At 36.7% G+C, this 25,162-nt stretch overlaps 5 protein-coding genes and 1 long non-coding RNA gene across 9 annotated transcripts; 1 reads left to right on the plus strand and 5 right to left on the minus strand.

The window, feature by feature from the left end:
- The first annotated feature begins 44 nt into the window (after positions 1-44).
- LOC113024266 (uncharacterized) lies at positions 45-4,897 on the plus strand. Its single transcript, XR_003272645.1, has 3 exons — positions 45-111; positions 442-560; positions 4,242-4,897. It is a non-coding gene; the product is annotated as an uncharacterized LOC113024266 (long non-coding RNA).
- On the minus strand, positions 3,046-4,418 carry LOC113024262 (ecto-ADP-ribosyltransferase 4-like). Of its 2 annotated transcripts, none has more exons than XM_026171162.1 (4): positions 4,358-4,418; positions 4,160-4,255; positions 3,353-4,071; positions 3,046-3,115 (listed from the first exon to the last, which is right to left on the minus strand). In XM_026171162.1, the coding sequence occupies exons 1-4, from the start codon at positions 4,385-4,387 to the stop codon at positions 3,046-3,048; spliced, it is 915 nt and encodes a 304-aa protein (XP_026026947.1). In that variant the 5' UTR covers positions 4,388-4,418. The 2 variants fall into 2 exon arrangements, with proteins under 2 accessions (XP_026026947.1, XP_026026948.1); XM_026171163.1 differs by lacking the exon at positions 3,046-3,115 and having other exon boundaries at positions 3,375-3,518; positions 3,637-4,071.
- A 29-nt stretch (positions 4,898-4,926) lies between the features above and the next one.
- Positions 4,927-8,351, minus strand: LOC113024263 (ecto-ADP-ribosyltransferase 4-like). 2 transcript variants are annotated; one of them, XM_026171166.1, is made up of 5 exons: positions 7,540-8,351; positions 7,291-7,376; positions 6,480-7,198; positions 5,882-5,929; positions 4,927-5,766 (listed from the first exon to the last, which is right to left on the minus strand). In XM_026171166.1, the coding sequence occupies exons 2-5, from the start codon at positions 7,348-7,350 to the stop codon at positions 5,688-5,690; spliced, it is 906 nt and encodes a 301-aa protein (XP_026026951.1). In that variant the 5' UTR covers positions 7,351-7,376; positions 7,540-8,351; the 3' UTR covers positions 4,927-5,687. The 2 variants fall into 2 exon arrangements, with proteins under 2 accessions (XP_026026951.1, XP_026026950.1); XM_026171165.1 differs by lacking the exon at positions 7,540-8,351 and having other exon boundaries at positions 7,291-7,503.
- A 1,808-nt stretch (positions 8,352-10,159) lies between these two features.
- LOC113024260 (ecto-ADP-ribosyltransferase 4-like) lies at positions 10,160-13,109 on the minus strand. Its single transcript, XM_026171160.1, has 4 exons — positions 12,961-13,109; positions 11,718-11,803; positions 10,898-11,622; positions 10,160-10,616 (listed from the first exon to the last, which is right to left on the minus strand). Exons 1-4 carry the CDS (start codon positions 13,058-13,060, stop codon positions 10,535-10,537), a joined length of 993 nt encoding a protein of 330 aa, XP_026026945.1. The 5' UTR covers positions 13,061-13,109; the 3' UTR covers positions 10,160-10,534.
- A 3,138-nt stretch (positions 13,110-16,247) lies between these two features.
- Positions 16,248-19,204, minus strand: LOC113024259 (ecto-ADP-ribosyltransferase 4-like). 2 transcript variants are annotated; one of them, XM_026171158.1, is made up of 8 exons: positions 19,125-19,204; positions 18,259-18,335; positions 17,447-18,165; positions 17,122-17,169; positions 16,992-17,039; positions 16,835-16,882; positions 16,681-16,728; positions 16,248-16,576 (listed from the first exon to the last, which is right to left on the minus strand). In XM_026171158.1, the coding sequence occupies exons 2-8, from the start codon at positions 18,316-18,318 to the stop codon at positions 16,498-16,500; spliced, it is 1,050 nt and encodes a 349-aa protein (XP_026026943.1). In that variant the 5' UTR covers positions 18,319-18,335; positions 19,125-19,204; the 3' UTR covers positions 16,248-16,497. The 2 variants fall into 2 exon arrangements, with proteins under 2 accessions (XP_026026943.1, XP_026026944.1); XM_026171159.1 differs by lacking the exon at positions 16,681-16,728.
- Positions 19,205-20,691: 1,487 nt separating this feature from the next.
- LOC113024261 (NAD(P)(+)--arginine ADP-ribosyltransferase 2-like) lies at positions 20,692-23,762 on the minus strand. Its single transcript, XM_026171161.1, has 6 exons — positions 23,673-23,762; positions 23,460-23,558; positions 22,618-23,336; positions 21,714-21,761; positions 21,603-21,632; positions 20,692-21,501 (listed from the first exon to the last, which is right to left on the minus strand). Exons 2-6 carry the CDS (start codon positions 23,520-23,522, stop codon positions 21,423-21,425), a joined length of 939 nt encoding a protein of 312 aa, XP_026026946.1. The 5' UTR covers positions 23,523-23,558; positions 23,673-23,762; the 3' UTR covers positions 20,692-21,422.
- Positions 23,763-25,162: the final 1,400 nt, after the last annotated feature.

Genomic DNA, 25,162 nt, shown 5'->3' on the forward strand with positions numbered 1-25,162 from the left:
TTCAGTTAAGCTGCATGTTTGCTGCAGTTTCGATTAGGTCCACAGAAGCGTTCACAGCCTGCCGAGGAATCCAACATAAAAAATACATAAGCAACAAGTACGCAATACGAGGTGGTTAGCGTCGTTTGTAGCTTAATTAGCCAGTAATTAGTGATCATAACTGCTTTGTACCCATAATTAATGTTATTAACGTTAACTCTGCTTCACATTGCTAACAATAACAAAGTGTTATTGTCAGGAAGTTAGCATCCTACTTGCCAGCTAACGCTAAACATAGCTTCTTGCAGCAGAGTGCGACATTATCGAGTTATTTAACAGACACCTGAACGTTACAGATTTCACTCGAGCTCTTTTTTTTTTTTTTTTTTTTTTTACCTCATTATTGGCCAAAACCTTCCAGTTATAGCCTTATCTTATCTTCTCTGCTCTATCAATTTGTAGCTGACCACCGCCTTCTTCTTCGCCTGTTTTTTCTTCTTCGTTTGATGGAATGAGTTTGTGCATTATGGCCACCTTCTGCTTCGGAGGAGAGGTGTCGCGAAATCTGATGATAATCCCAGGTAAGAGAGTTCGCAATAACAGTATTGTCGCGATATCTGTGGAAAGGGTGACGCTTTAATAGTAATCAGCCAGATTCCGTCATAATTTTAAAAAAAAATCATAATTCATAGTATAAAATATGTTTTAATTATGAATGAATCTGACTAACGCAAGATAGAGCGTTGGAAACTGAATGTAGAAACCATAACCAAGCGAAGTGCCTACAAACTATAACAATTATAAATATTACATAATACATTTGAAACTACACTTATTTATAAATGTAATCTTTTAATTGTCGTGGTTATGGTAGATATTGCATCACATATAGGAGACCAGACATTATTCAATTTATGCTTAGTTCAATTAAATGTGATTTGTATGGCACCAAGTCACAAGAACAGTCATCTCAAGGTGCTCCTAACCAACACTGCCTTGACACAAACTGTTTAGGTTCAGGAATAGTCACAGATATGTATGCAGTTGGTAAAACCTCAATTTTACTCCTAAAAAACTTTAACACACACACAAAACCTTTTCTAGTCTTGCTTCAACATGCTGAACAGAAAATAATGTGTTTGTGTGTTATTTAACCCAACATGTAACTGGTGCTGGCAGACCCTTTGTACATATGAATAGTAAATCACTTTTTCCTCCATCATCTGACCTGCTGCCAGACCAAACCACTGGCTCAGTCTTAGCTGTTCCTAATCCCATAGTCCTGACATGAGCCAGCCCCACTGACACCTAAAGTAGGGGAGTTGTCTTTTGTAATAATAATACATTGTCATTATAAGCCACATAAAAAGAGCAGTGTAAGTGCAACTGCATATATTTTGCACACTGTGACTGTTGCAGGTGGTGAGATCTTTCAGTAAGCTAAATCAGTTTAAAAGCTATTTGAGCTTCACTAGGTCTCAAATCAGAAACATATTTTATTTTGCTAGACTTTGTTAGAAAATTAATATCCAAATGATTATTTAAGTTATATTTGCCAATACTTCATATAAAAATACAAGTTTTTCTTTTCTTTTACACCATTTAATAGATGAGAATTTAAATTTACTTACCAAAAAGTATACACATATGTACCAGTCAATGTAAAAAGAAAATCTAATAACACTATAAATGGATAACACATATCTCATCAATCTTCTAAACATCTTCTCATCTTCTTTCTAAACAGAAAATTGATCCATGTTTGCAGTATTAAAGTGGCGGGGTCGAAAGTGATATATTTTTCATGGGACTCCAGATCCCTGGTGGCAAAAGAGGTAAAATCAGTCGAAAAGTCCAAGGTGCTTGTCTCAAGGAGGGCTATCATTTAAAACAGGCTACATCAAAACACATGCGTGCAGCCTGGGACAAGCGGCCTGATAACAAGCAAGGAGCCTCATGGGAGATATTTTTCCTGCTTTACCAAACTGCTTTAAGTTACCTGGTTGAAGATTAAGTTTGCACTCTAACATGTAGTGGTGGTGTCTTTATGAACTTCTAACAGGAATGACGCATAATGCCTTCTCCTAAAGATTAAACGTGACCCTTCACATCAAGCTGCACAGAGACCCAATAAAAGGCATCATTTTTTATCGGGTTATATCTAACACATTATATTTTTACATTAATGCTTTCTGAGAGTTTTAAATGTTTTCTTAAAACACCAAAAGTCTGAATATTTGCAACAAATTGTACAAAGTTTATATCCTACTTGTTTTGTTTAGTAACTTGAAACTAGTGAGCTTATTTGTGTAAACAAAAAAACGATGTGATCCTGTGAGAGGTTTGAACTAAAAATTATTTCAACTAACCAGTGAGAGCAGATTCTTTAATACTCAGTATATGTGGAACTTTACCAATGGTATTTATTTTACTGATATTTGGGCACATGCAAAAACAAATAAGCCACCTTTAGCAGTAATAACTTGAAGTAATTATTTTCTGTATGATGTTATCTGTCTGTCACATCATTGTGTTGATCTGTGGAACCCAGTACTTAAAATCTGGACTGGCTCTCTGTTTAAAAAGTCTAGTCTCTGATCCCATCGATACTACCCAGAAGGCAGTGCAGAGCTAGGATGGAGCCAAAGGGTGAAAGTATTCACCCAGTTCTGCCTATCTATCCTGCCTACTCTGATAAAGTATCTGGCGCTAGGTAGCCTTGCAGGTCCGGTATCCTACTTTACTTATCTTTACTTTAAAAAAAAAAAAAAAAAGAATGTCCACAATTTAGACTTTTTGAATGCTGGATATTTTATTAGAGCAATTTAACAGGAGAAAAGCTCGCTTTTCATACTCATTTACCCATTTGCATCTCCCCTCTTTCACTTTTATCTTTAGACATCCAATCACCATTGTTGACATACAATCACATGACTTCATAATACAACAGAACCAGGAAACAATATTTGATTATATTTCACAGATACCACATTCTGCCATATAAACTATGCAAAACAATTACACAAATAAGCAAAGCAGTATTGTAGAAAACAATAACTGTTTTTACTAAACAGATAAGGATAAGGCTGCAAACACTAATACAAGCCACAAGGTGGAGACAACAGCTTGAGGAGACCTGAAGACATGGAAGCAAAGCAGAGAGACAGATTATTACTACTACTAATAATAATAATTTACTTTTTTGTGTGTGAAGTATTTTTATTATATTTTTATTATATCGAATTGGCACATGTGACATGTTTGTATCTCCTTTAAATATTTAAATACTAGTTGAACTAACAGTTCTAAGCTTAATATTTGAAGAATGAATATACAAAAAAAATCACTTTAATTGAGAGAATATGAATCTTACCGTGAAAACATGTAACAGTTGTGTGAGCTGTTCAGTCCTGAGTGGTTTAAAACAATCTCAAGGTATTCGTCATCATCCCATGTAGTTTTTGTCTCTACTCGTTGCACAGTGAAAACTTCTGCTGGAGATAAGAGTATTTCATCCTGTTCTTGACCGCACACATAGTCTTTCAGGTTGACAAAGAAACAAGAAGTGAGATGTAAAATAGTATTCTCATTGACATCTTCAAGTCTCTTTAGCTCTTCATAGTCTGAATAAGCTAAAGTGAAACTTGGAAATCTCACCGTGGAGCCTTTCTGTGGTTTGTTTTTACCATCTTGAAAAACATAAAAGTTCTTGCACTCCTTTGGCTTCAGCAGCCTCATGGAGTCCATCAGCAGGAAATGAAGAGACTTGAAGTGGAAGCGGTTTTCATAGATGCTAACATTTCCACCCATTGTCTCTATTGCTTTGTTCAGTGTTAGTATGAAAGGCTGGTCTCCTTTAAGATAGACTGAAAGTGCAGCAGTATGCTCTTTTCTTCCTCCAGGGATCTGCTTTGAACACTCGTTACTTTTATTCCACGCTTTCTGAAATCCTTCACTGTTGCTTAGTTCTTGTTTTAACACGTCTGACTCGATGAACTTCTTCATGGCCTCTTCACGACATCCTTTGTACTGATCATCTACAACATCTGTGGTCTCTTGGACATCCAGTAATCTTGTATCCTTTGCGGCCACCTTTAATTGATATATCACATTTAAAAACCCATTTTTAAATTTATAATTTTTCTTACTTTCTAATATTTGTTTGAATCATGATTCTTACTTTGCTGCAGGCAGCTGTGAAAATTATTGCAGCAAGCACTTTTCTTCTGTTCTCCATTTTTTGGCCTCTTTGTCTTCTACAGAGTGCAAGAAAGCCCTGAAACATCAAATATGGATAGAGAAAGTTCGGTAACACTTTACATGGTCCAGAAACTTGGAAGTGACAAAATCTAAAAGACTGAAAAGACTAAAAACTTACCTGAAGCAGGGAGAACAGCAAGGGGCCCATCAAACTGCAGGAAAGCGAAAGCGAGGGTTTGAGGAACTGGAACAAGTTATCATACAGCGCAGCCCTTTAGTCTTTCCTGTGTAAGAAAGTAACTTTTTCTGCTTTCTGCTTTAGTGAGGAACATTACTGTGTTCCTGTAAGCTGGTTCAGGTTTAGCTCCTTTAAGCTCGACCATAAATTACCTTTATAGCTCTGATCTAGCATGGCTTCAGTATAGCTCATGGGGGCAAATACCTCAGTACCTCTTCAATGCAGACTTTATAAAAAATGAACTGGAGCCTCACAGATGAATATAAATAACATTTAGCCTTTACAGCGAATGTGTGTGTGTGTACGCAATCAGCTTTTATTTCATTGATGTGTAGCTTAATGATGAGTCTTACATTTAGACAGTAGTTATCGCCCTGCTGCTGGACCAACGATGTAATATGTTTTCAAATGTAACATAAGAAAAAAAACTTACTGATGTCTGAAATGTCTGTGTGATAAGATTAAATTCATTGCAAAGCATTTTACATTTTATATGCTCTTTATTTGTCAGAGAAATGGAAAGATACATCAAGGTGTGGTTTCTTTAGAAGCAGGAAGATAATCACTAACTCAGGAAACACACTGACGGCATGTTTATCGTAAAAATCCGCTCCCTGAAAAATCGTCACTGAGGAAAATGTAAAAAGTGAAGAAGTTCACTAATGTTGAGAGAAAGTTCAATAAAGAAATTGATGTTGAATTTAGTTTTATGGATAGAAAATTTCAGTTTTTCTATCACAGTCACAGTTCATTGATAGGCGGCATTGGCTATGCTCAGGAGCCTGAAAATTGAACCCAGTGTATTTTCTGCCAATTTTCTGCACCCCTTTATAAATTTTTAATAAACGTTCTGATTTTCTATGTGCCACTCTGCCTTGTTCTTGGTCTTCTAGTGCCAGCCCATTGACAAAATCCTGGAAACACTCCGGCTGTGGGAGTTAAAGGTGCCACCATAAACTCCAGAATACCCAGTCTGAATCCAGCTGGGAAAAGCTGCAAGTTATTCCCATCTCTCGTTTCTTATCATCCTTTTAAAGGCACACAATGCTTAACAAGAATCATTGAAATTATAACGCATATTATCCATGAATTCAGCCTATAATTTTAACATATGACAGAAAAATAAAACAATATTTGATTATATTTTGGTAGCCTAATGCAACACCTTATTTGGCAGATAGCACAATCTGCCAGACAAAGTACCAACAAACTGGAAGAATAAACCAAGCAGCATTGTAGATGATAAAATTCTGAATGATAACTGTTTTTGCTAAACAGTTAAAGAAAACAAAGATAAGGCCGCAAGCACTGACGCAAGCCACAGGGTGGAGACAACAGCTGGAGGAGACCTGAAGACATGGAAACAAAGTAGAGAAAGAGATTATTGTAACAGCCATCCATCCATTTTCTGCCACTTGTCCGGCCTGTAGATATGGAAATAAAACTGTAATAATAATAATTTACCTATCTCTCTCTGTGACAGTTATGAAAGGTTCCAGTTCTCCTGAGACCCTGAATTATAAGCAGAATATAATACTTTAAGCGATGTGCTGATGTGTGCGTTCGTTTACTAATGCTGTCAGCATTATCAGGCCAAACTATTCAAACCACATCCAAAACCCTACCAGGGTTTCATAATCCTGTTTGGGTTTTTTCACTTTTTATGTCACCTCATGCTTTCCAGCTGGGAAATCTTTAAGTTTATCAAAACCTCGAGTATAATCCAGTCATTTCTTTGTATTTCCAGCATTTGTTACATCCTGTAACGGAGCAACAGGCTGTTTTATACAACACCAATTATTTTCCCCGCTTGTTAGAAGTGTTCAGCTACATTTAAAAAAAAAAAAATTAAATACCTATTGAGACAAATAGGTATATTTTACAATTTTCTTGTGTGTCTTGTGAAGTATTTTTCTTATATGTACTTTGGACAAGTTAAATGTTTGTATCTCCTTTGTGTGTTTAACACCACAATGAAAATTATTTAAGCGCTTCAAAGTTTAATGTTTGGGAAATGAACCTACAAAATATTTCACTTTAATTGAGATAATATGTGTCTTACCTCGGAAAGATAAAACAGTTGTGTGAGCTTTTCAGTCCTGAATGTTTCAAAACAATCTCAACATATTCTTCACCATCCTCCACAGCTTTGCTATTTACACCATCCACAGTGAAAACCTCTGCTGGAGATAAGAGAAATGTATCCCCTGCTTTAGTGCAAGTGTGTTCTTCCAGACTGACAAAGAAACAAGATTTGATATTTAAAATGATGTCCTCAAACAGATCATAATAATTGTTTGGCTCTTCATAGTTTGAATGAGCTAAGGTGAAACTTGGAAATCTCACTGTGGAGCCTTTCTGTGGTTGGTTTTGACCACTTAGCAGAACATAAAAGTTCTTGCACTCCTTTGGCTTCAGCAGCCTCATGGAGTCCATCAGCAGGAAATGAAGAGACTTGAAGTGGAAGTGGTTTTCATAGATGCTAACATTTCCACCCATTGTCTCTATTGCTTTGTTCAGTGTGTTTATGAAAGGCCGATCTCCTTTAAGATAGACTGAAAGTGCAGCACTATGCTCTTTTCTTCCTCCTGGAATCGGTTTTGAACACTCAATACTTTTATTCCACGCTTTCTGAAATCCTTCACTGTTGTTTAGTTCTTGTTTTAACACGTCTGACTCAATGAACTTCTTCATGGCCTCATCACGGCATCCTTTGTACTGGTCATCCACAACATCTATGGTCTTTTGGACATCCAGTACTCTTGTATCCTGTGCGGTCACCTTTAATTGAGGTGTATCACATTAAAAACTCATTTAGTGAATAATTTTTCTAACCTTCTAAAAAAAAAATTTGTATGAAACACATTTCTTACTTTGTAGCAGACAGCTCTGAAAATTATTGTAGCAAGAAGCACTTTTCTTCTGTACTCCATTTTTTATCCACTTCTTTTTCTAGAGACTAAAAGAAAGCATTGCAGGATCAAATGTGGGTAGAAAAGAGTTCAACACTTTTCACAGTCAACTTGGATTTGGAAAGATGTAAATAATCTAATATTTGTTTGGTTTTCTTGGAATATGTCAACTTAAAAATGTAAATGTTGAAAAGACAGAAAATCACATACCTGGAGCAAGAACCAAAAACAAAAAACTTGTCTTAGCAACTCACAGAAAAGAGTCTATCCAATTTCTGAGCAGCGATGAGCACAACACACTCTGGGGAGTAAAATAAGTTATCCTACAATGCAGCTCTACAGTTTTTCCTGTAGAAGATTGTAACTTGTCACTGTGGGAAATGGTGTCCCCTTATTGGCTCTGCCTCAGATACTGAGTTCCTGTAAGCTCTTTTTTTTTTTTTTTTTTTTTTTTGGCGTAACTGGTGAGGCCAAGTCCCACAGTACTTCTTCAATGTAGACTTTTTCTAAAATTGAAAAAAAAAAACTCAAGCAGTTCCATGCCCACTTTTAAATTTTGTACTTTTTCCCAAAGAAAGGGGTTAACTACAAAATTGCATTTGTTACTGTTTGCTAAAGCTAAAGCTCAGGTCGGCAGAGCACTTTGACAGCACTTTTTATTACTAAACTCTACAATTTGGGCTACTATTAGGTGGATTCACGCAATGTCAGGTTTAGAAGACAGTCAGTGAATGGTAATTTTGTTGAATAATAGTATTAGTAATGATGAAAAGATGATAACTAAATTAAAACTAATTCACGAGGACAAAAACTATGATGAAATGTAATGACACTTAAAAATTAAATAAAATTGTTCTGGAGAGATAAGATCCTATTATAACTAATGAAGTTGTGTAGAAAGGCAGGATGAGTTTGGAAGTCCTTGTGTAGTAAATTTAGACAAAAACATTTTGATCCACCCAGGGTGGGGAGGGAGGTTCAGCTGACTAAACCTACTGTAATCTTAGTAAACTAAAATTAGACTAAAGCTAAAAAAAAAAAAAAAAAAAAAAAAAAGCTGTTTCTATAGCTATAATAAAACAAAGTAAAGTGATTTCAGGATTGGTGATCCAGACAGGACTTCAATTCAGATGTTTAAAGTTGTGAATAAGCAAACAAAGACATGTTTGGTGTACTCGATTTAACATGCCTCCAGAGCTTTTAAAAAGGTCCCAACAAGTGATAATCAAACAGTTGCTCCCCGCATGAGGTGGAAACCTGTGTCTGTCTGTGTGTGTTGTGTGTCTGTGAGAGAGAGGCTTTTGTATCACTTAATTATAAGTGTTACATTTAGGCAGTCATTACTGCCCTGCTACAAACCTGTTGGACTTTGTAAATGTAACACAAGGAAAAACAAATGTATTTGTCTATTTGTGTGATCAGATTATATTAATTGCAAAGCTATTTCAATTTTCCATGTTGTTTATTTGACCGGGAAACAGAAATTCCTGGTGTCTTTAGAAGCAGGAACATTTGCTGCAAGTTATTCCCATCTCTCATTTCTTATCATCCTTTTAAAGGCGCACAATACTTGACAAGAAATAAAGTTTGCAATATATTTTTCTAACATGCATAAAAACAAGATGTAAATTGAGTCTATAATTCATAACATATGATAGAAGCAAAAAACAAAATTGCACAATACTTTGGCAGCCTGTTGTAACACCATATTTGGCACTTACCACAATTTGGCAAATAAAGTGCCAAACAATTATATGAATAATCAAAGTAGAATTGTAAATACACTCAACAAAAATATAAACGCAACACCTTTGTTACTGCTCCCATTCCCCATGGGATGGACGTAGAGACCTAAAATTCATTCCAGATACACAATATAACCATCCCTCCCAAACAGTGGTCACAAATCAGTCCAAATGTGTGGTAGTGGGCACATCTGCTATATTGAGATAATCCATCCCACCTCACAGGTGTGCCACATCAGGATGCTGATCTGACATCATGAGTAGTGCACAGGTGTACCTCAGACTGCCCACAACAAAAGGCCACCCTGGAATGTGCAGTTTTGTCTCACAGCAAAATGCCACAAGCAATGAGGGAGCGTGCAATTGGCATGCTGACAGCAGGAATGTCAACCAGATCTGTCGCCCGTGCATTGAATGTTCATTTCTCAACCATAAGCCGTCTCCACAGGCGTTTCAGAGAATATGGCAGCACATCCAACCGGCCTCACAACCGCAGACCTCGTGTAACCACACCAGCCCAGGACCTCCACATCCAGTCTCTGACCTGATGACCTTAGAGATCGGGAACCGGAATGTGGTTTCAGCAGGTCAAATATGTACTGGGGCTCTTGAACATGTAGGGCCCTAAAGGTTAGAACTAAAATTTTTAAAAGAAATGTAAACCTTACAGGCAATCAGTGAAGGGAGGCTAAAACTGGAGTAATATGAGATCTTTTGTTGGTGCCTGTTAAGAGTCTTCCTGCAGCATTCTTCACAGTCTGAAGACTATTTAAAGCTGATTTCTTAAAACAAGTAAAAAGACCACTGCAATAATCCAAATGGGAAGGGGAAAAAAAGCATGAATAATCATCTCAAGTTCAGCCTTTGACACCATTAGTCTGAGTTTTGAAACATTCCTTGGATGATAAAAACAGTTCTGGACCCGCTGTTTGGAATGTTGCTCGATGGAAATGGAGCTGTCAAATATGGCACCAAGGTTTCTAAGGCTCAATTTAGCAGAAGGCTCTAAGCTGATATGCTGCCTAATTTCTGAAATCATATTGTTTGGAGCAATAATTAAAGTTTGTTTTATCACAGTTTAGCCGGAGTAAGTTGTCGTTTAACCATTGCTTGATTTCTGTCAGGCAATTACTTAAACTAGACAAATTATAAAGCTCAGAGACTTTAAAAGAACAGTATAACTGAATGTAATCTGCGTAGAGATGATAGGACATATTATTGCAGCTCCAATTTAATTTGGCCTAGGTGGAATAGATATAAAGCAAAAAGAGAATTGGACCCAGGACAGATCCCTGAGGCACCCCACAAAACAAAACTGTTGATTTGGATCACTTGATTCATACAAACAGTAAAAGATCTTTCAGATAAGTATGACGTGAATCATTTTGACATTGTATGAATAATTGCAGCAATATTATAGATGATAAAACCCAGAAAACTCTGAATGATAACTGTTTTTGCTAAACAGCTAAAAAACAAAACAAAGATAAGGCCAAAAGCACTGATACAAGCCACAGGGTGGAGACAACAGCCGGAGGAGACCTAAGGACATGGAAACAAAGCAGAGAGGGGAATTATTGTAATATTCATACATGCACACATTTTCTGTGTGTATGTATGAATATTACAAGCACAAGTTATAACAGATGCGACAAACATTTTATTATATGCACTTACATCTAAAATTAAAAATTTTTTTTAAATATTTATATCTTTAAAAATATTTTGAAGTTTGACTTTGCATTTCGATACTAAACATTTGTAAAACTAACATGGAAATTGTCAAACTTTTTCCACTTTAATTGAGAGACTGTGACTCTTACCGTGAAAAAATGTAGCAGTTGTGAGAGCTTTTAAGCCCCGAATGTTTCAAAACAATTTCTACATATTGAGAATCATCATCTGCCTCCACAACGTTGCTATTTATGTCCTCCACAGTGAAAACTTCTGCTGGAGATAAGAGTATTTCATCCTGTTCTAGACCGCACACATAGTCTTTCAGGTTGACAAAGAAGCAAGAAGTGAGATTTAAAACGACCTCCTCATACAGATCAGTTTCACTTTTTAGCTCTTCATAATCTGAATAAGCTGAGGTGAAACTTGGAAATCTCACTGTGGAGCCTTTCTGTGGTTGGTTTTGACCACTTAGCAGAACATAAAAGTTCTTGCACTCCTTTGGCTTCAGCAGCCTCATGGAGTCCATCAGCAGGAAATGAAGAGACTTGAAGTGGAAGTGGTTTTCATAGATGCTAACATTTCCACCCATTGTCTCTATTGCTTTGTTCAGTCTTTGTAATAAATTGTGATCCCCATTAACATAGAGTGAAAGTGCAGCACTATGCTCTTTTCTTCCTCCAGGAATCCTCTTTGAACACTCGATGCTTTTATTCCACGCTTTCTGAAATCCTTCACTGTTATTTAGCTCTCGTTTTAACACATCTGACTCGATGAACCTCTTCATGGCCTCTTCACCACATCCTTTGTACTGGTCATCTACAACATTTGTGTTATTTAGAAAATCCAGTAGCCTTGTTTCCTGTGCGGTCACCTTTAATTGAGATTTATCACATTTAAAAAAACACATTTTTAAGTGAAGAATGTTTTAACCTTCTAATATTTGTTTGTACAAAACTTAATTCTTACTTTGTTGCAGGCAACTGTGAAAATTATTGCAACAACAAGCACTTTTCTTCTGTTCTCCATTTTTTGTCTTCTTGTTCTTCTACCAACTGAAAGAAAGCACTGCAGGATCAAATGTGGTCAAAAAACAGCTCTGTGACATTTTACATACGAAGGACATACACCAAGTCTGGACTGGATACTACAGTTCTCTGTATTTGGGTCTTGAACACTCATCTCTCCATTGCATTCAAAATTCAAAATGTTGCTGCAAGTCATTTAACAGGTATTAAAGGGACGATTACGTCACTCATGTACGTAGTCTTGATTACATAGCTTAATTTTTTACCTTGGCTTTTAAGTTCAGTTTGAGTCCCATCAGGGGTTATTTTATGTTGTGATGCCTTAGTTTTACTTTGTTTTGAGTTTTAATTCATTGTCTTCATTTTATTGGTTTTACTATTGAAATGTGCCATCCAAATAATATTAAAATTGACATTGACACAGTCCAGTAAATTTGAATCTGGCAAGATTTAAATTAACAATTTCTTTTCTACCTCCTGGAATTCAGCAAGTTAAAAAATTTAAATGTTGAAAAGACTGGGTACATACTTGAAGCAAGGAGATTGAACTCATATTAGCAACTGCTGGGAACCAATAAGAACAACAGCCTGGGAAGTGAGACAAGTTATTTTACAATGAATTCCTTAGTCTCAGTCTAGTTCCCAAAAGCTTGTTCAGATTTGTTGCACAATGATTTATAACCAGAGTAACACTTAGATAATTTAGCCACTTTAAGCCCAGCCCAGTGATAGCATATCTTTGTATCTCTGTTCTAACATGATTTTAAATACCTCAGTGCTTCTTCAGTGCAGTTTTTGCCTAAAGTAAACAGGAGGCACCAGCAATCATAGTTGGAAAATCTGAGTATCTTGAAATTGAAGGAATGAAAATGCACCAAACAATGTGAATAATCTGGTCTCACAGAACTGTTCACCCCACTGGGCAGTAACAAATTAACTTAACTGAAAACACTCTGATGTTGAAATATCTGTCCACTTCTACATTTTTCTGTTTTGCCCACCTGAAGAGCTAAACTAGAAACTTGGAAATGTTGAAACATGCCCTGATTCAGCTTGGATGAAACATGCCCACTGACACTTTTTCAGTGCACTTTATATTTCACCCTGCTCCACCCTGACCTTGAAAAATGACTGACAGTCAAGCACCAAATCTTGATTTAATTTCTTTAGTGGAGAGTACTCACAGACATCCAGCAGAGGTCTATACTCCGATTGCAGCTGATTTTCTGGAACTACCAGTTGTTTCACACTTCTGTCTGTAGCATTACAAAGGCTGGTACACATTCAAATCCTACTCTGCCTCTCCACTCACTCTCCGGTGTCTCCCAGTGTCTCTCATCCCGCCCACTAAACCCTTTTTAGTCCTCTGGCTGATAGACGTCTGTCCTGATTGGTTGATGCCAGTGTCCTTCAAGGCCATGAGCTCACACAGGTGTGAGCACTAAAAAATCAACAAATTTGCAATGAAAGCATGCAATAAAATTCACAACAGTTAAAGATGAACTCATGCAATACAAAAAACAAACAAACAATAAATCAATAAGAAGACTTCCCCGACAGTGCTGTTGTTGGCAATATCATCATCTGCTGGCTCAGCTACAGGTTACAAACCAGTCTATCCTACAGCCTTACCAACACATTTGAAGACATTTGATACTTTATATTTAGACATTAAATGCTATTTTGTAGAGTTTTATTTGTTTATCATTAGATCAAGATAAGGATGTTTCTGGTCATAAGTCTGAATATTTGTAAGAAATTGTGCAAGCGTTATAAGTTGTCTTTTTTTAGTAACACATAGGTAGTGGGCTTTTATTACGCAGCATATATGGTGCTTTAAAATGGGACTTTGTTAAAGACTTCATTACAATAGTCACAGTCTAATGGAAAAAATGTCTTTGCATAAATGTTTTTAAAGGTGTTTACTGTATTTTATAGGAGAATTGTTGCACATTGTCAGGTGTGTCTGTCTGTCACAAAAGTATCCTATAAACATTCATTATTATTTTTACTTTAACCATAAGGAATAAAACCTTGAAGTCATATGCAAGATCGTATGCTGACAGCATTTAGCTCTACTGTTAAACTTTTCGAACTGTGGACTCGTAGCTTCTTTTTAAACTGTAATAAACTGTGTTTTTGTCTTTTGGATGCTCATAAATAAAGTAAACAGGCAGCTCTTGCACAAAGCATCAGGGATATTAAATTTCATCAGTTTATTCTGGCTCTACTTGTAAATTTTGTAGTGCTGTCAAAATGAATGCGTTAACGCAAATTAAGCCACCATCGCAGTAAACGCGATTAAGATTTTTAACGCAATTAACGCATCTGGAGTGAAGAATGACTCAAAATCCCTGAAATTTCTCTTTCAACGCATTTCGGGCAGTTTGTCCAAGTAGAGTTACCTTCGCACATGCGCAAATGGGCAGTTGATCTGGTAGTGACGGGCAGCTGAACAAATCAACTCAATATGGAAGATGATAAACGCACATTGGCCCTCTTGATGGGAAATTTGTGTGTTAAAAACAATAACAAGGCGGAACAGTCGACAGACAAAGTATTATGCACATTGTGCAAGAAGGATTTTCCTTTTCACTGAAGCACTTTCAGCTGAAAATATCACATTGCCGCGAAGCATACGTTAGTCGGGGATGCTGCAACACGTTGACTGACACAATTGTCAAGTGGATTGCAACAAACTGCAATGCTATTAATATTGTTGAGAACACGCGCTTGACGCAGCTTTGGTTCCTCTTTTCAAGGACTTGAAGTGCCTCCCCAAGAATGACAGAGAGAGAGTCGATAAATGTTTCAGTTTTTTTGTTAACATGAATGTTCAAGATGTTCAATAAACATGTTAAGTGTGTATATTTTCCCTTTTTCTCGAGTCTGTTTGCTCATGCAAAATGAAATGCGATTAATGTAGAATAGAAATTAATGGTATTTAATCGTGATTAATCAAAATTAATCCACAGTAACCCTGTGATGAACCTGATTAAACACTTTAATTGTTTGACAGCACTAATATATATGATATACTTACCTATTAGTATATAGGTTTTTTTATGTTTTATTTCACTGGAAAGAACCTGTGTTAAAAGACTGAAGAAAACTATTCAAATTCTCTTTGAATGTAAGCATACATTCTTTGTGTTTATTCTGCATTTACTCCATTATATTGCATGAATGTCAGTTACAAGCTTAAATATAAAGTTGAAAAAAAAAGTAATTGCAACCAGGATATTGATCAAGTAATTGTGATTAATCAAAATTAATTACAGAAAATTGTGCGATTAATTAGTTATTCTTTTAATCTATTGACAGGACTAAAATGTTCATGTCTTTGTTTACTCACACAAACACGCTCTATATGTAGTGAGGTTCACTGTTTCTCAGGGGCTGTGATTAACTTCAGTGTCAAAAGTAATTTACTGATTTTAATGTCTTTAAATGACATTTTAGTGACACTGTTGTTGAAGGTGTTAATATGTTACCTGTGTTTCATGTTTGTACATGTAAATTCAAGTGTGCTTGCTGATGTAGTTACTGTTAGCTGCATGTACCGTGTGAACTGTGTGATTTTTTTTCTGTATATTTGTGTATTAACAGTATTTAGGTATTATATTTAAAAAATTTGTTGCTGTCTCGCAGACAAATACAAATGTCATTTAGCCTTTACAGTGAGTGTGTGTGTGTGTGTGTGTGTGTGTGTGTGTGTGTGTGTGTGTGTGTGTGTGTGTGTGTGTGTGTGTGTGAGAGAGAGATCATCTTTAATACCAATAATGTGAAGTCTAGTGATGAGTGTTAGTAATTATCGCCCTGCTACGGGACCAGTGATGTATTCTGTTATTTAGTTTGGAGAATCTGTTGGAATTTTTAAATGTAACATTAGAAAAAGGAAAAAAAAAAAACATATTTGTGGGTAAAATGTTTGTGTGATCAGATTAAATTCATTGCAAAGCCTTTTATATTTTGCATGTTGTTTATTTGACAGGGAAACAGAAGCAGTTTGGCAGGAAGAGCATCAGCGACTGTTTAGGACAGAGCGCTGTTGTAGGTCCTTCAAATCAGTCAAACTGTCAGTCAAGTGTAGTTTACTGTAGCAACATATATAGTAAAAAAAAAAACAGGCAAAATAAAAACCATATATAGTAAAAAATACTTTTCTATAGTATTTTCGTTTTTGAATTGTACACTAAAGACTGTAGCTGCACATGAGCCTGAAACGCAGTGTATTTCACACTAACCGGCTCGGACAGTCTCGGTCGTTGTGTCCGTGGGCAAGACACTTCACCCGTTGCCTACTGGTGGTGGTCAGAGGGCCCGGTGGCGCCAGTGTTCGGCAGCCTCGCCTCTGTCAGTGCGCCCCAGGGCGCAGGGCGGCTTTGGCTACAATGTAGCTTGTCATCACCAGTGTGTGAATGTTTGTGTGGATGGGTGGATTACTAAACGTGTAAAGCGCTTTGGGGTCCTTAGGGACTAGAAAAAGCGCTATACAAATACAGGCCATTTACTAACATTCTGCATCCCTTTAAAATCTTTATCAAATATTCTGAAGTCATGGAGTCTATAATTCATAACATATGACAGAAGCAGAAAATTGCTGCTAAGACAACTAATTCAACACAGTGTGTCAGATAACATGTAAAACAATTGTATGAAGAATCACAGCAATATTGTAGATGATAAAACTCTGAAACTCTGAATGAAAACTGTTTTTGCTAAACAGCTAAAGAAAACAAAGATAAGGCCGCAAGCACTGATACAAGCCACAGGGTGGAGACAACAGCTGGAGGAGACCTGAAGACATGGAAACAACGCAGAGAGACAGGAAGAGATTACTGTTGTTGTTGTTGTTGTTTGTTGTAATAATAATAATAATAATAATAATAATAATAATTTACCTGTTTCGGTCTGTGACAACTGTGGTAGTCTCATGCACTCCTGGAACACTGAATTAGAAAAGACGAAATAAATCAACTGATGATAATAATAATAATAATAATAATAATAATAATAATAATAATAATAATAATAATAATAATAATAATAATTTACCTGTTTCGGTCTGTGACAACTGTGGTAGTCTCATGCACTCCTGGAACACTGAATTAGAAAAGACGAAATAAATCAACTGATGATAATAATAATAATAATAATAATAATAATAATAATAATAATAATAATAATAATAATAATAATAATAATAATTTACCTGACTTGCTGTGTGACAGTTGTGGTAGTTTTCTGCCCTCCTGGAAGACTACATTGGAAAAGAAGAAATAAATCAACGGATAATAACAGCAATCATAATAATAACAACAACAATAATAATAGTAGTTTACCTGAATTGCTCTGTGACAGCTGTGGTAGTCTCTTGCCCTCCTGACCTCCTGAATTGGATAAGCAGAAGAAAATACTTTAAGTAAAATGTGCTGACACATTATCAGGCCAAACTATTCAAACCACACCCAACTCCACTGGAGAAGTATCGTCCCTGTTTTTGCCACTTTTCCCCCAGTTATTACTGTGTACTTACTCCATAAAAACCAACATAAAAAACATATTTATATATTTAACATTACATTGAAAGTTAACTTTGCAGTTTCAAGTTTAATATTTGTAAGATAAAAAAAAATTTCACTTTAATTGAGACAATATGAATCTTACCGTGGAAAGATGTAACAGTTGTGTGAGCTGTTCAGTCCTGAGTGGCTTAAATCTATCTCAAGGTATTCGTCACCATCCGATGTAGTTTTTGTTTCCACTTGTTCCACAGTGAAAACTTCTGCTGGAGATAAGAGTATTTCATCCTGTTCTTGACCGCACACATAGTCTTTCAGGTTGACAAAGAAACAAGAAGTGAGATGTAAAATAGTATTCTCATTGACATCTTCAAGACTCTTTAGCTCTTCATAGTCTGAATAAGCTAAAGTGAAACTTGTAAATCTCACTGTGGAGCCTTTCTGTGGTTGGTTTTGACCATCTTGAAAAACATAAACGTTCTTGCACTCCTTTGGCTTCAGCAGCCTCATGGAGTCCATCAGCAGGAAATGAAGAGACTTGAAGTTGAAGCGGTTTTCATAGATGCTAACATTTCCACCCATTGTCTCTATTGCTTTGTTCAGTGTTAGTATGAAAGGCCGGTCTCCTCTAAAATAGGCTGAAAGTGCAGCACTATGCTCTTTTCTTCCTCCAGGAATCTTCTTTGAACACTCGATGCTTTTATTCCACGCTTTCTGAAATCCTTCATTGCTGCTTAGTTCTTGTTTTAACAAGTCTGACTCGATGAACGTCTTCATGGCCTCTTCACGACATCCTTTGTACTGGTCATCTACAACATCTGTGCTATTTAGAAAATCCAGTAGCCTTGTTTCCTGTGCGGTCACCTTTAATTGAGATTTATCACATTTAAAAACACATTTTTAAGTGAAGAATGTTTTAACCTTCTAATATTTGTTTGTACAAAACTTAATTCTTACTTTGTTGCAGGCAACTGTGAAAATTATTGCAGCAAGAAGGACTTTTCTTCTGCACTCCATTTTTTGTCTTCTACAGGCTGAAAGAAAGCAGTGCAGAATCAAATGTAGTCAAAAAACAGCTCTGTGACATTTTACATACGAAGGACATACACCAAGTCTGGACTGGATACTACAGTTCTCTGTATTTGGGTCTTGAACACTCATCTCTCCATTGCATTCAAAATTCAAAATGTTGCTGCAAGTCATTTAACCGATATTAAAGGGACGATTACGTCACTCCAGTTTTTAGCAAGTTTACATTGGATGCTTGTCCATTTTTATATTGATTTGAAGATTCTTTTACTTGCTTTCAAATCTTCAAATGTTATGGTGCCAACTTTTAAACCAAACTGCTAAACTTACATGATCCGAGAAGAGCACCAAGATCATCTGCCCAGATGTTTTAGTGCAGCCGAGATCTCGATTTAAGCATAGAGAGTTGAATCCACTAGACTCTCATATAACAGGTCATTTGATATTCCTACTGCAGAGTCTATGTAGTCTTTAAATCCTGTCTTAAAACCACATTTTTTTACCTTGGCTTTGAATCTAAGTTCATGTTGAGTCTTATCAAGGGTTTTTTATGTTGTGGTCTCTTTATTTCAGTTTGTTTTTAGTCACATAATATTGTAATTGTTTGCATATATAATATATTGTATTGTCTTTATTGATTTTGCTATAGAAATATGCCATATAAATAACATTAAAATTAACATTGACATTGAAATTTGAATCTGGCAAGATTTAAAATAACAATTATCTTTTCTACTTCTTGGAATTTGGCAAGTTAAAAAATTTAAATGTTGAAAAGACCAAAAGGTACATACCTGAAGCAAGGAGATTGAACTTGTATTAACAACTTAGCGAAAAGAGTCGATTAAACTGCTGGGAAGCAATGAGAACAACAGTCTCTGGGAAGTGAAACAAGATATTTTACAATGAACTCCTTAGTCTTAGTCTAGTTCTCGAAAGCTTGCTCAGATTTGTTGCACAATGATGAGTAATACTTACATCATTAAGCCCATTTTAAGCCCAGCCCAGAGATAACTTATCCTTGTATCTCTGTTCTAACATGATTTATGTATGTATTTATTTAGTATGATCGTGGCTCAAGAGTTGGGAGTCAGAAGGTTGCCGGTTCGAGCCCCAGCTTGGACAGTATCAGTCGTTGTGTCCTTGGCAAGACACTTCACCTACCGCCTGGTGTTGGCCAGAAGGGCCGATGGTGCGATATGGCAGCCTCGCTTCTGTCAGTCTGCCCCAGGGCAGCTCTGGCTACAACTGTAGCTGCCTCCACCAGTGTGTGAATGTGTGTGTGAATGGGTGGATGACTAGATGTGTAAAGCGCTTTGGGGTCTCTAGGGGGGACTAGTAAAAGCGCTATACAAATATAGGCCATTTACCATTTCAAATACCTCAGTGCTTCTCTTTACTAAAGTTAACCGGACGCATCGTAGTTGGAAAATCTGGGTATCTTAAAATTTAAGGAATGAAAAGTCACCAAACAATGTGAATAATCTGGTCTCACAGAACAGTTCACCACACTAGGCAGTAACAAATTAACTCAGCTGACAACACTTTCATATTGAGAGATGTCATGATCTATCCACTTTTGAAGTTCTCATTTTTGGGAAACTTGGAAATGTTGAATCATGCCCTGATTCAGCTTGGAGGAAACGTGCCTCCTAACGTAGGTTTCCAGTGAACTTGTGTGACGGTACTTTTTATTTCAAAACTTTTCAGCTTGAGTATGAGGAAGTGGGTACTACTGGGAAGATTCAAGGCATTCGTAAAAAATCATATACTTATATTTCTGTGGAAACAACATCCTTCATATTTCCATGAAGCCTGTTCTTTAAAGTGTTTTGAGTGCTCATGTACAGTAGAAACACACCACTCTACTTGCCACCTCGCCAAGTGCTGCACCCCCAACCTTGGAAAACAACTGACAGTCACTTGATTTACTTTAGTGGAGCAGTACTCGCTGGAACTGCCAGCTGTTTCAAACTTCCGTCTATAGCATTACAAAGGCTGGGACACAGGCATAGCCTGCCCTGCCTCTCCACTCTCTCTCCAGCAGCTCCCTTTGTCTCTCATCCCTCCCACCAAACCCCTTTTAGTCCTCTGGCTGAAAGAGGCCTGTCCTAATTGTCTGATGCCAGTGTCCTTCATGGCCATAAACTCCACAGGTGTGAGCACTAAAAAAACATACAAATGTAACAATAAAAATCAAACAATACAAAAAAGAAATAAATCAATAAATCAATAAAAAGAAAAACAATATTCCCCGGGATGACTGAGCAGATGAAATGACATGATGTAAGAAGGGGAAAAAAACATATTTGTGGGTAAAATGTTTGTGTGATCAGGCTAAATTCATTGCAAAGCCTTTTATATTTTGCATGTTGTTTATTTGACAGGGAAACAGAAGCAGTTTGGCAGGAAGAGCATCAGCGACTGTTTAGGACAGAGCGCTGTCGTAAGTCCTTCAAATCAGTCAGACAGTACAATGCGCACACATCACAGATACCTACTAAAATACATACGTGTATATGTTATCGGTCCCACTGCACTTTATATACATATAACATAATCTCTGTGACATGTCTTGCAGTGTATTTTACTACAGTAACATACACTTTTCTATAGTATTTTGTTGTTTTTTTAATCTGTATACATTTTTTCTTATTTCTTTTCTAATCTATATCAAATTCACCTTTTTTCTTGCTGACCCCTGTGCCGCTAGAACAAATGAACTGTGCAGGCTTAATAAAGTCTATAAAACCTATCAATATATATCTATCGATCTATGTGACCATAAGAACAAATAAAAGCATCTCATGATTGCAGATTATTTCTAGTTGGTCTTGACAGCAGCTGCACATGAGCCTGAAATTTGAACCCACTGTGTTTTACACCAATTTTCTGCATCCCTTTAAAATCTTTATCAAATATTCTGAAGTCATGAAGTCTATAATTCATAACATATGACAGAAACAGAAAATTGCTGCTAAGACAACTAATTCAACACAATCAGTCAGATAACATGTAAAACAATTGTATGAAGAATCACAGCAATACTGTAGATGATAAAACTCTGAAACTCTGAATGAAAACTGTTTTTGCTAAACAGCTAAAGAAAACAAAGATAAGGCCGCAAGCACTGATACAAGCCACAGGGTGGAGACAACAGCTGGAGGAGACCTGAAGACATGGAAACAAAGCAGAGAGACAGGAAGAGATTACTGTTGTTGTTGTTGTTGTTGTTGTTGTTTGTTGTAATAATAATAATAATAATAATTTACCTGTTTCGGTCTGTGACAACTCCTGGAACACTGAATTAGAAAAGACGAAATAAATTAACGGATAATAATAATAATAGTAATGATAACAATAAAAATAGCAATAATAGTCACCTGGATCGCTCTATGACAGCTGTGGTAGTCTCATGCCCTCTTGAAGTGCTGAATTGGATAAGCCAAAAACAGTAATTGAAGTAAATGTGCTGACACATTTTCAAACCACACCCAACCTCAACACTGGACATGTGGAGAGATAAACCTCACTTTTAAAATCCCGTTTTTGCCACTTTTCATGCTACTTCCACTCACTTCATGCTTTCCTGACAACACCTATGAGTTTTCTTAGTAGTTTTCATTGTTTAGGTGTATGCACATTTATTGAGATAAATAAATATGTGTTACTAATATTTTTGTTATATTATATATATATATTAGGGGTGCAACGATACACAAAGTTCACGGTTCAGTTCACTTCACATGAAAACCAAGATAGTTCCAAACGCCAGATCTGAATGAGGGTGGGGGAGGTTCAATTTCGGGTAGCATTGAGGAAGTTGCCATGTTGCAACGAGCTTAGCTTCTGTCTTGCTAGCTTGCGCTGCGCTCAGTGGATCTGCGCTCGACAGTGCAGCCTAGGCGGAGTAGTCGAACGCAGATCCACTGAGCGCTCAACACAGACAGCATCGTCAGAAGAAAAGTTGATGAAATAAATAAAAAATGTTGTATTGTTCGATACATATGCGCACTGAACCGAAAGCACTGTATCGAACGGTTCAATATCGATAGGAGTATCGTTGCGCCCCTAATATATATATGTTATATAGAAATACAGAATGTATGGGGCTTATGAAGTATTTTTATCATATTTTTATTATATGCACTTAGACTACGTAAAATGTTTGTATCTCCTTCGAATATGTTAACACTCACATGATAAACATCACATTAAAAGTTAACTTTGCAGTTCCAAGTTTAATAGAAAAATATTTCACTTTAATTGAGAGAATATGAATCTTACCGTGAAAAGATGTAACAGTTGTGTGAGCTTTGCAGTCCTGACTGTTTCAAAACAATCTCAAGGTATTCGTCATCATCCGATGTAGTTTTTGTTTCCACTTGTTCCACAGTGAAAACTTCTGCTGGAGATAAGAGTATTTCATCCTGTTCTTGACCGCAAACATAGTCTTTCAGGTTGACAAAGAAGCATGAAGTGAGATGTAAAATAGTATTCTCATTGACATCTTCAAGTCTCTTTAGCTCTTCATAGTCTGAATAAGCTAAAGTGAAACTTGTAAATCTCACTGTGGAGCCTTTCTGTGGTTGGTTTTGACCATCTTGAAAAACATAAAAGTTCTTGCACTCCTTTGGCTTCAGCAGCCTCATGGAGTCCATCAGCAGGAAATGAAGAGACTTGAAGTTGAAGTGGTTTTCATAGATGCTAACATTTCCACCCATTGTCTCTATTGCTTTGTTCAGTGTTTGTATGAACAATTTATCCGCTTTAAGATAGACTGAAAGTGCAGCAGTATGCTCTTTTCGTCCTTGAGGGATCTGCTTTGAACACTCGTTACTTTTATTCCACGCTTTCTGAAATCCTTCACTGTTATTTAGTTCTCGTTTTAACACATCTGACTCGATGAACTTCTTCATGGCCTCTTCACGACATCCTTTGTACTGGTCATCTACAACATTTGTGCTATTTAGAAAATCCAGTAGCCTTGTTTCCTGTGCTGTCACCTTTAATTGAGATTTATCACATTTAAAAACACATTAATAGAGATATATCATTTTTAAAAGCATTTTTAGGAGGATAATTTTTCAAATCTTCTTATATTTGTTTGTATGAAACATAATTCTTACTTTGTAGCAGACAGCTGTGAAAAAAAATATTGTAGCAAGAAGCACTCTTTTTTTGTACTCCATTTTTTTTCCTCTTCTTCTACAGACTGAAAGAAAGTACTGCAGGATCACATGTGGATAGAAAAAAGTTCTTTAACACTTTACATGGTCCAGAAACTTTGATGTGGAAAAAATATATAAGTAGAAGACTAAAAAAAACTAAGAGGCACTTACCAGAAGCAAGGAAAGTAAACTTGTGCTAGCAACTCACAGCAAAGGGTCCATCAAACAGCCGGGACACCCAATAGGGTCTGGAGAAGTGAAGCAAGTTATCTTACCATAGAACTTCTTAGTCTTTCCTGTGGAGGAAGTAACATGGCACCGGGGGATTTGTTTTCCACTGATTTTTCCTGTTATTTGTCCTTCTGGAGCTACTGAGTTTCTGCAACCTTGTTTAGATTTGTCAAGTAATGTCTACATAACTTAGCTCTTTTAAGCCCAACCAAAGCACCAAATTGCCTTTACATCCCTGTTCTCACATTATTTCAGTATAACTGATGGGACCAAATACCACAGTCCTTGTTCCATGCAGATTTTATCTAAAGTAAACAAGAGACTCTAGCAGCCCTACTTGGACAAATGAGGGCATATTAAAGTTACAGGAATGAAACTGTATGAAAACAAGCTGTTGTTTAACAGAACTGCTGTCCACACTGGGGTGCACCTTAACTTTATGTACGTAATGTAGGAAGGAGTAAGAGCAGCACATTTAAAAAAAAAAGTTCATTTTGAGATTAAAGTTGAAATGGGCAGATTACAGTTATTGTTTCAATTCAAACAACTGACACAATTCCTATACCCTCAACAAATTTCCTTGTGTAGATCAGTTAGTGAAACAACTTGATCAGCTGTGTTATTGTGTATTCAGATACAACATACATCGTCCTTATTGCACAAGGGTGTAAACATCAGTATTCTTGCATCTGTTCATTGCACAATTTCCTGGATGCCCTTATACTCATTACCACACTGTGTTTACGCGTTATAAGAGCAATAACTTCCTTGCTACTAAAACTGATTCTGAAGTATGATTTCACTAACTCATGTTGTATAATAGATTACTATTTTGAGTAATGACCCCAACACTGAATACAACCTTTGCCATTGTCTGCCATCTTTGCTCTACACCTAGTTTCCCAGTACTCCTGTCTACTTTCTTCATCTCCCTCACTATCCCGCTTTTTCTTTGTTAACCTTTGTTCTTTGAATATTTTTCTTTGTAGAGCACCAAACATCTTGCTGCCAGTTTCCCTCAGCCCTGCAGCTGTCATCTGCTAACTCTTCGCTACTCCTCAGAGGCTGTCGCAACTCCTTCATGAACTCTGTGTGACATTCTTACTTCCTCAACATTCACCATTTAATCCTTGGCTCAGCCTTCACTTGTTTCCATTTCTTGATTTCTAAAGCCATGTGACAGCCTACCATCCACAGCCTAGCCACATTCTCCCCCGACACCACCTTCCAGTCTCCTCTGCCTTTCAGGTTGCACCTTCTGCAACAGATATATGGTGCTATGCATTTACTGCCTTCCTGATTTCTATTTTTTTAAACCAAGGAGATTCTGTTTTTAGTATTGGGTTTGCATACTCTGTTTTCTTCCCATCTACTGGAGAGAGAGAGAGAGAGAGAGAGAGAGAGAGAGAGAGAGAGAGAGAGAGAGAGAG

Source organism: Astatotilapia calliptera, chromosome 6, assembly GCF_900246225.1.
Source record: "Astatotilapia calliptera chromosome 6, fAstCal1.2, whole genome shotgun sequence".
NCBI lineage: Eukaryota > Metazoa > Chordata > Actinopteri > Cichliformes > Cichlidae > Astatotilapia > Astatotilapia calliptera.

Bases quoted from the DNA above. Each gene is read 5' to 3' on its own strand.
- LOC113024261 (XM_026171161.1), bottom strand. From the start codon at position 23,522: ATGGAGTACAAAAAAAGAGTGCTTCTTGCTACAATATTTTTTTTCACA. The intron at 23,337-23,459 runs GTAAGAATTATG...TCTCAATTAAAG, and splicing joins TCACAGCTGTCTGCTACAAA to GTGACAGCACAGGAAACAAG. The intron at 21,502-21,602 runs GTAAATTATTAT...CCATGTCTTCAG, and splicing joins GTTGTCACAGACCGAAACAG to GTCTCCTCCAGCTGTTGTCT.
- LOC113024263 (XM_026171166.1), bottom strand. From the start codon at position 7,350: ATGGAGTACAGAAGAAAAGTGCTTCTTGCTACAATAATTTTCAGAGCT. The intron at 7,199-7,290 runs GTAAGAAATGTG...CCTCAATTAAAG, and splicing joins TCAGAGCTGTCTGCTACAAA to GTGACCGCACAGGATACAAG. The intron at 5,767-5,881 runs GTAAATTATTAT...CCATGTCTTCAG, and splicing joins ACTGTCACAGAGAGAGATAG to GTCTCCTCCAGCTGTTGTCT.
- LOC113024262 (XM_026171162.1), bottom strand. From the start codon at position 4,387: ATGGGCCCCTTGCTGTTCTCCCTGCTTCAG. The intron at 4,256-4,357 runs GTAAGTTTTTAG...TTGATGTTTCAG, and splicing joins TGCTGTTCTCCCTGCTTCAG to GGCTTTCTTGCACTCTGTAG. The intron at 4,072-4,159 runs GTAAGAATCATG...TATCAATTAAAG, and splicing joins TCACAGCTGCCTGCAGCAAA to GTGGCCGCAAAGGATACAAG.
- LOC113024259 (XM_026171158.1), bottom strand. From the start codon at position 18,318: ATGGAGTGCAGAAGAAAAGTCCTTCTTGCTGCAATAATTTTCACAGTT. The intron at 18,166-18,258 runs GTAAGAATTAAG...TCTCAATTAAAG, and splicing joins TCACAGTTGCCTGCAACAAA to GTGACCGCACAGGAAACAAG. The intron at 16,577-16,680 runs GTAAATTATTAT...CCATGTCTTCAG, and splicing joins GTTGTCACAGACCGAAACAG to GTCTCCTCCAGCTGTTGTCT.
- LOC113024260 (XM_026171160.1), bottom strand. From the start codon at position 13,060: ATGTGTACCAGCCTTTGTAATGCTACAGACAGAAGTGTGAAACAACTG. The intron at 11,623-11,717 runs GTAAGAATTAAG...TCTCAATTAAAG, and splicing joins TCACAGTTGCCTGCAACAAA to GTGACCGCACAGGAAACAAG. The intron at 10,617-10,897 runs GTAAGAGTCACA...CCATGTCCTTAG, and splicing joins AACTGCTACATTTTTTCACG to GTCTCCTCCGGCTGTTGTCT.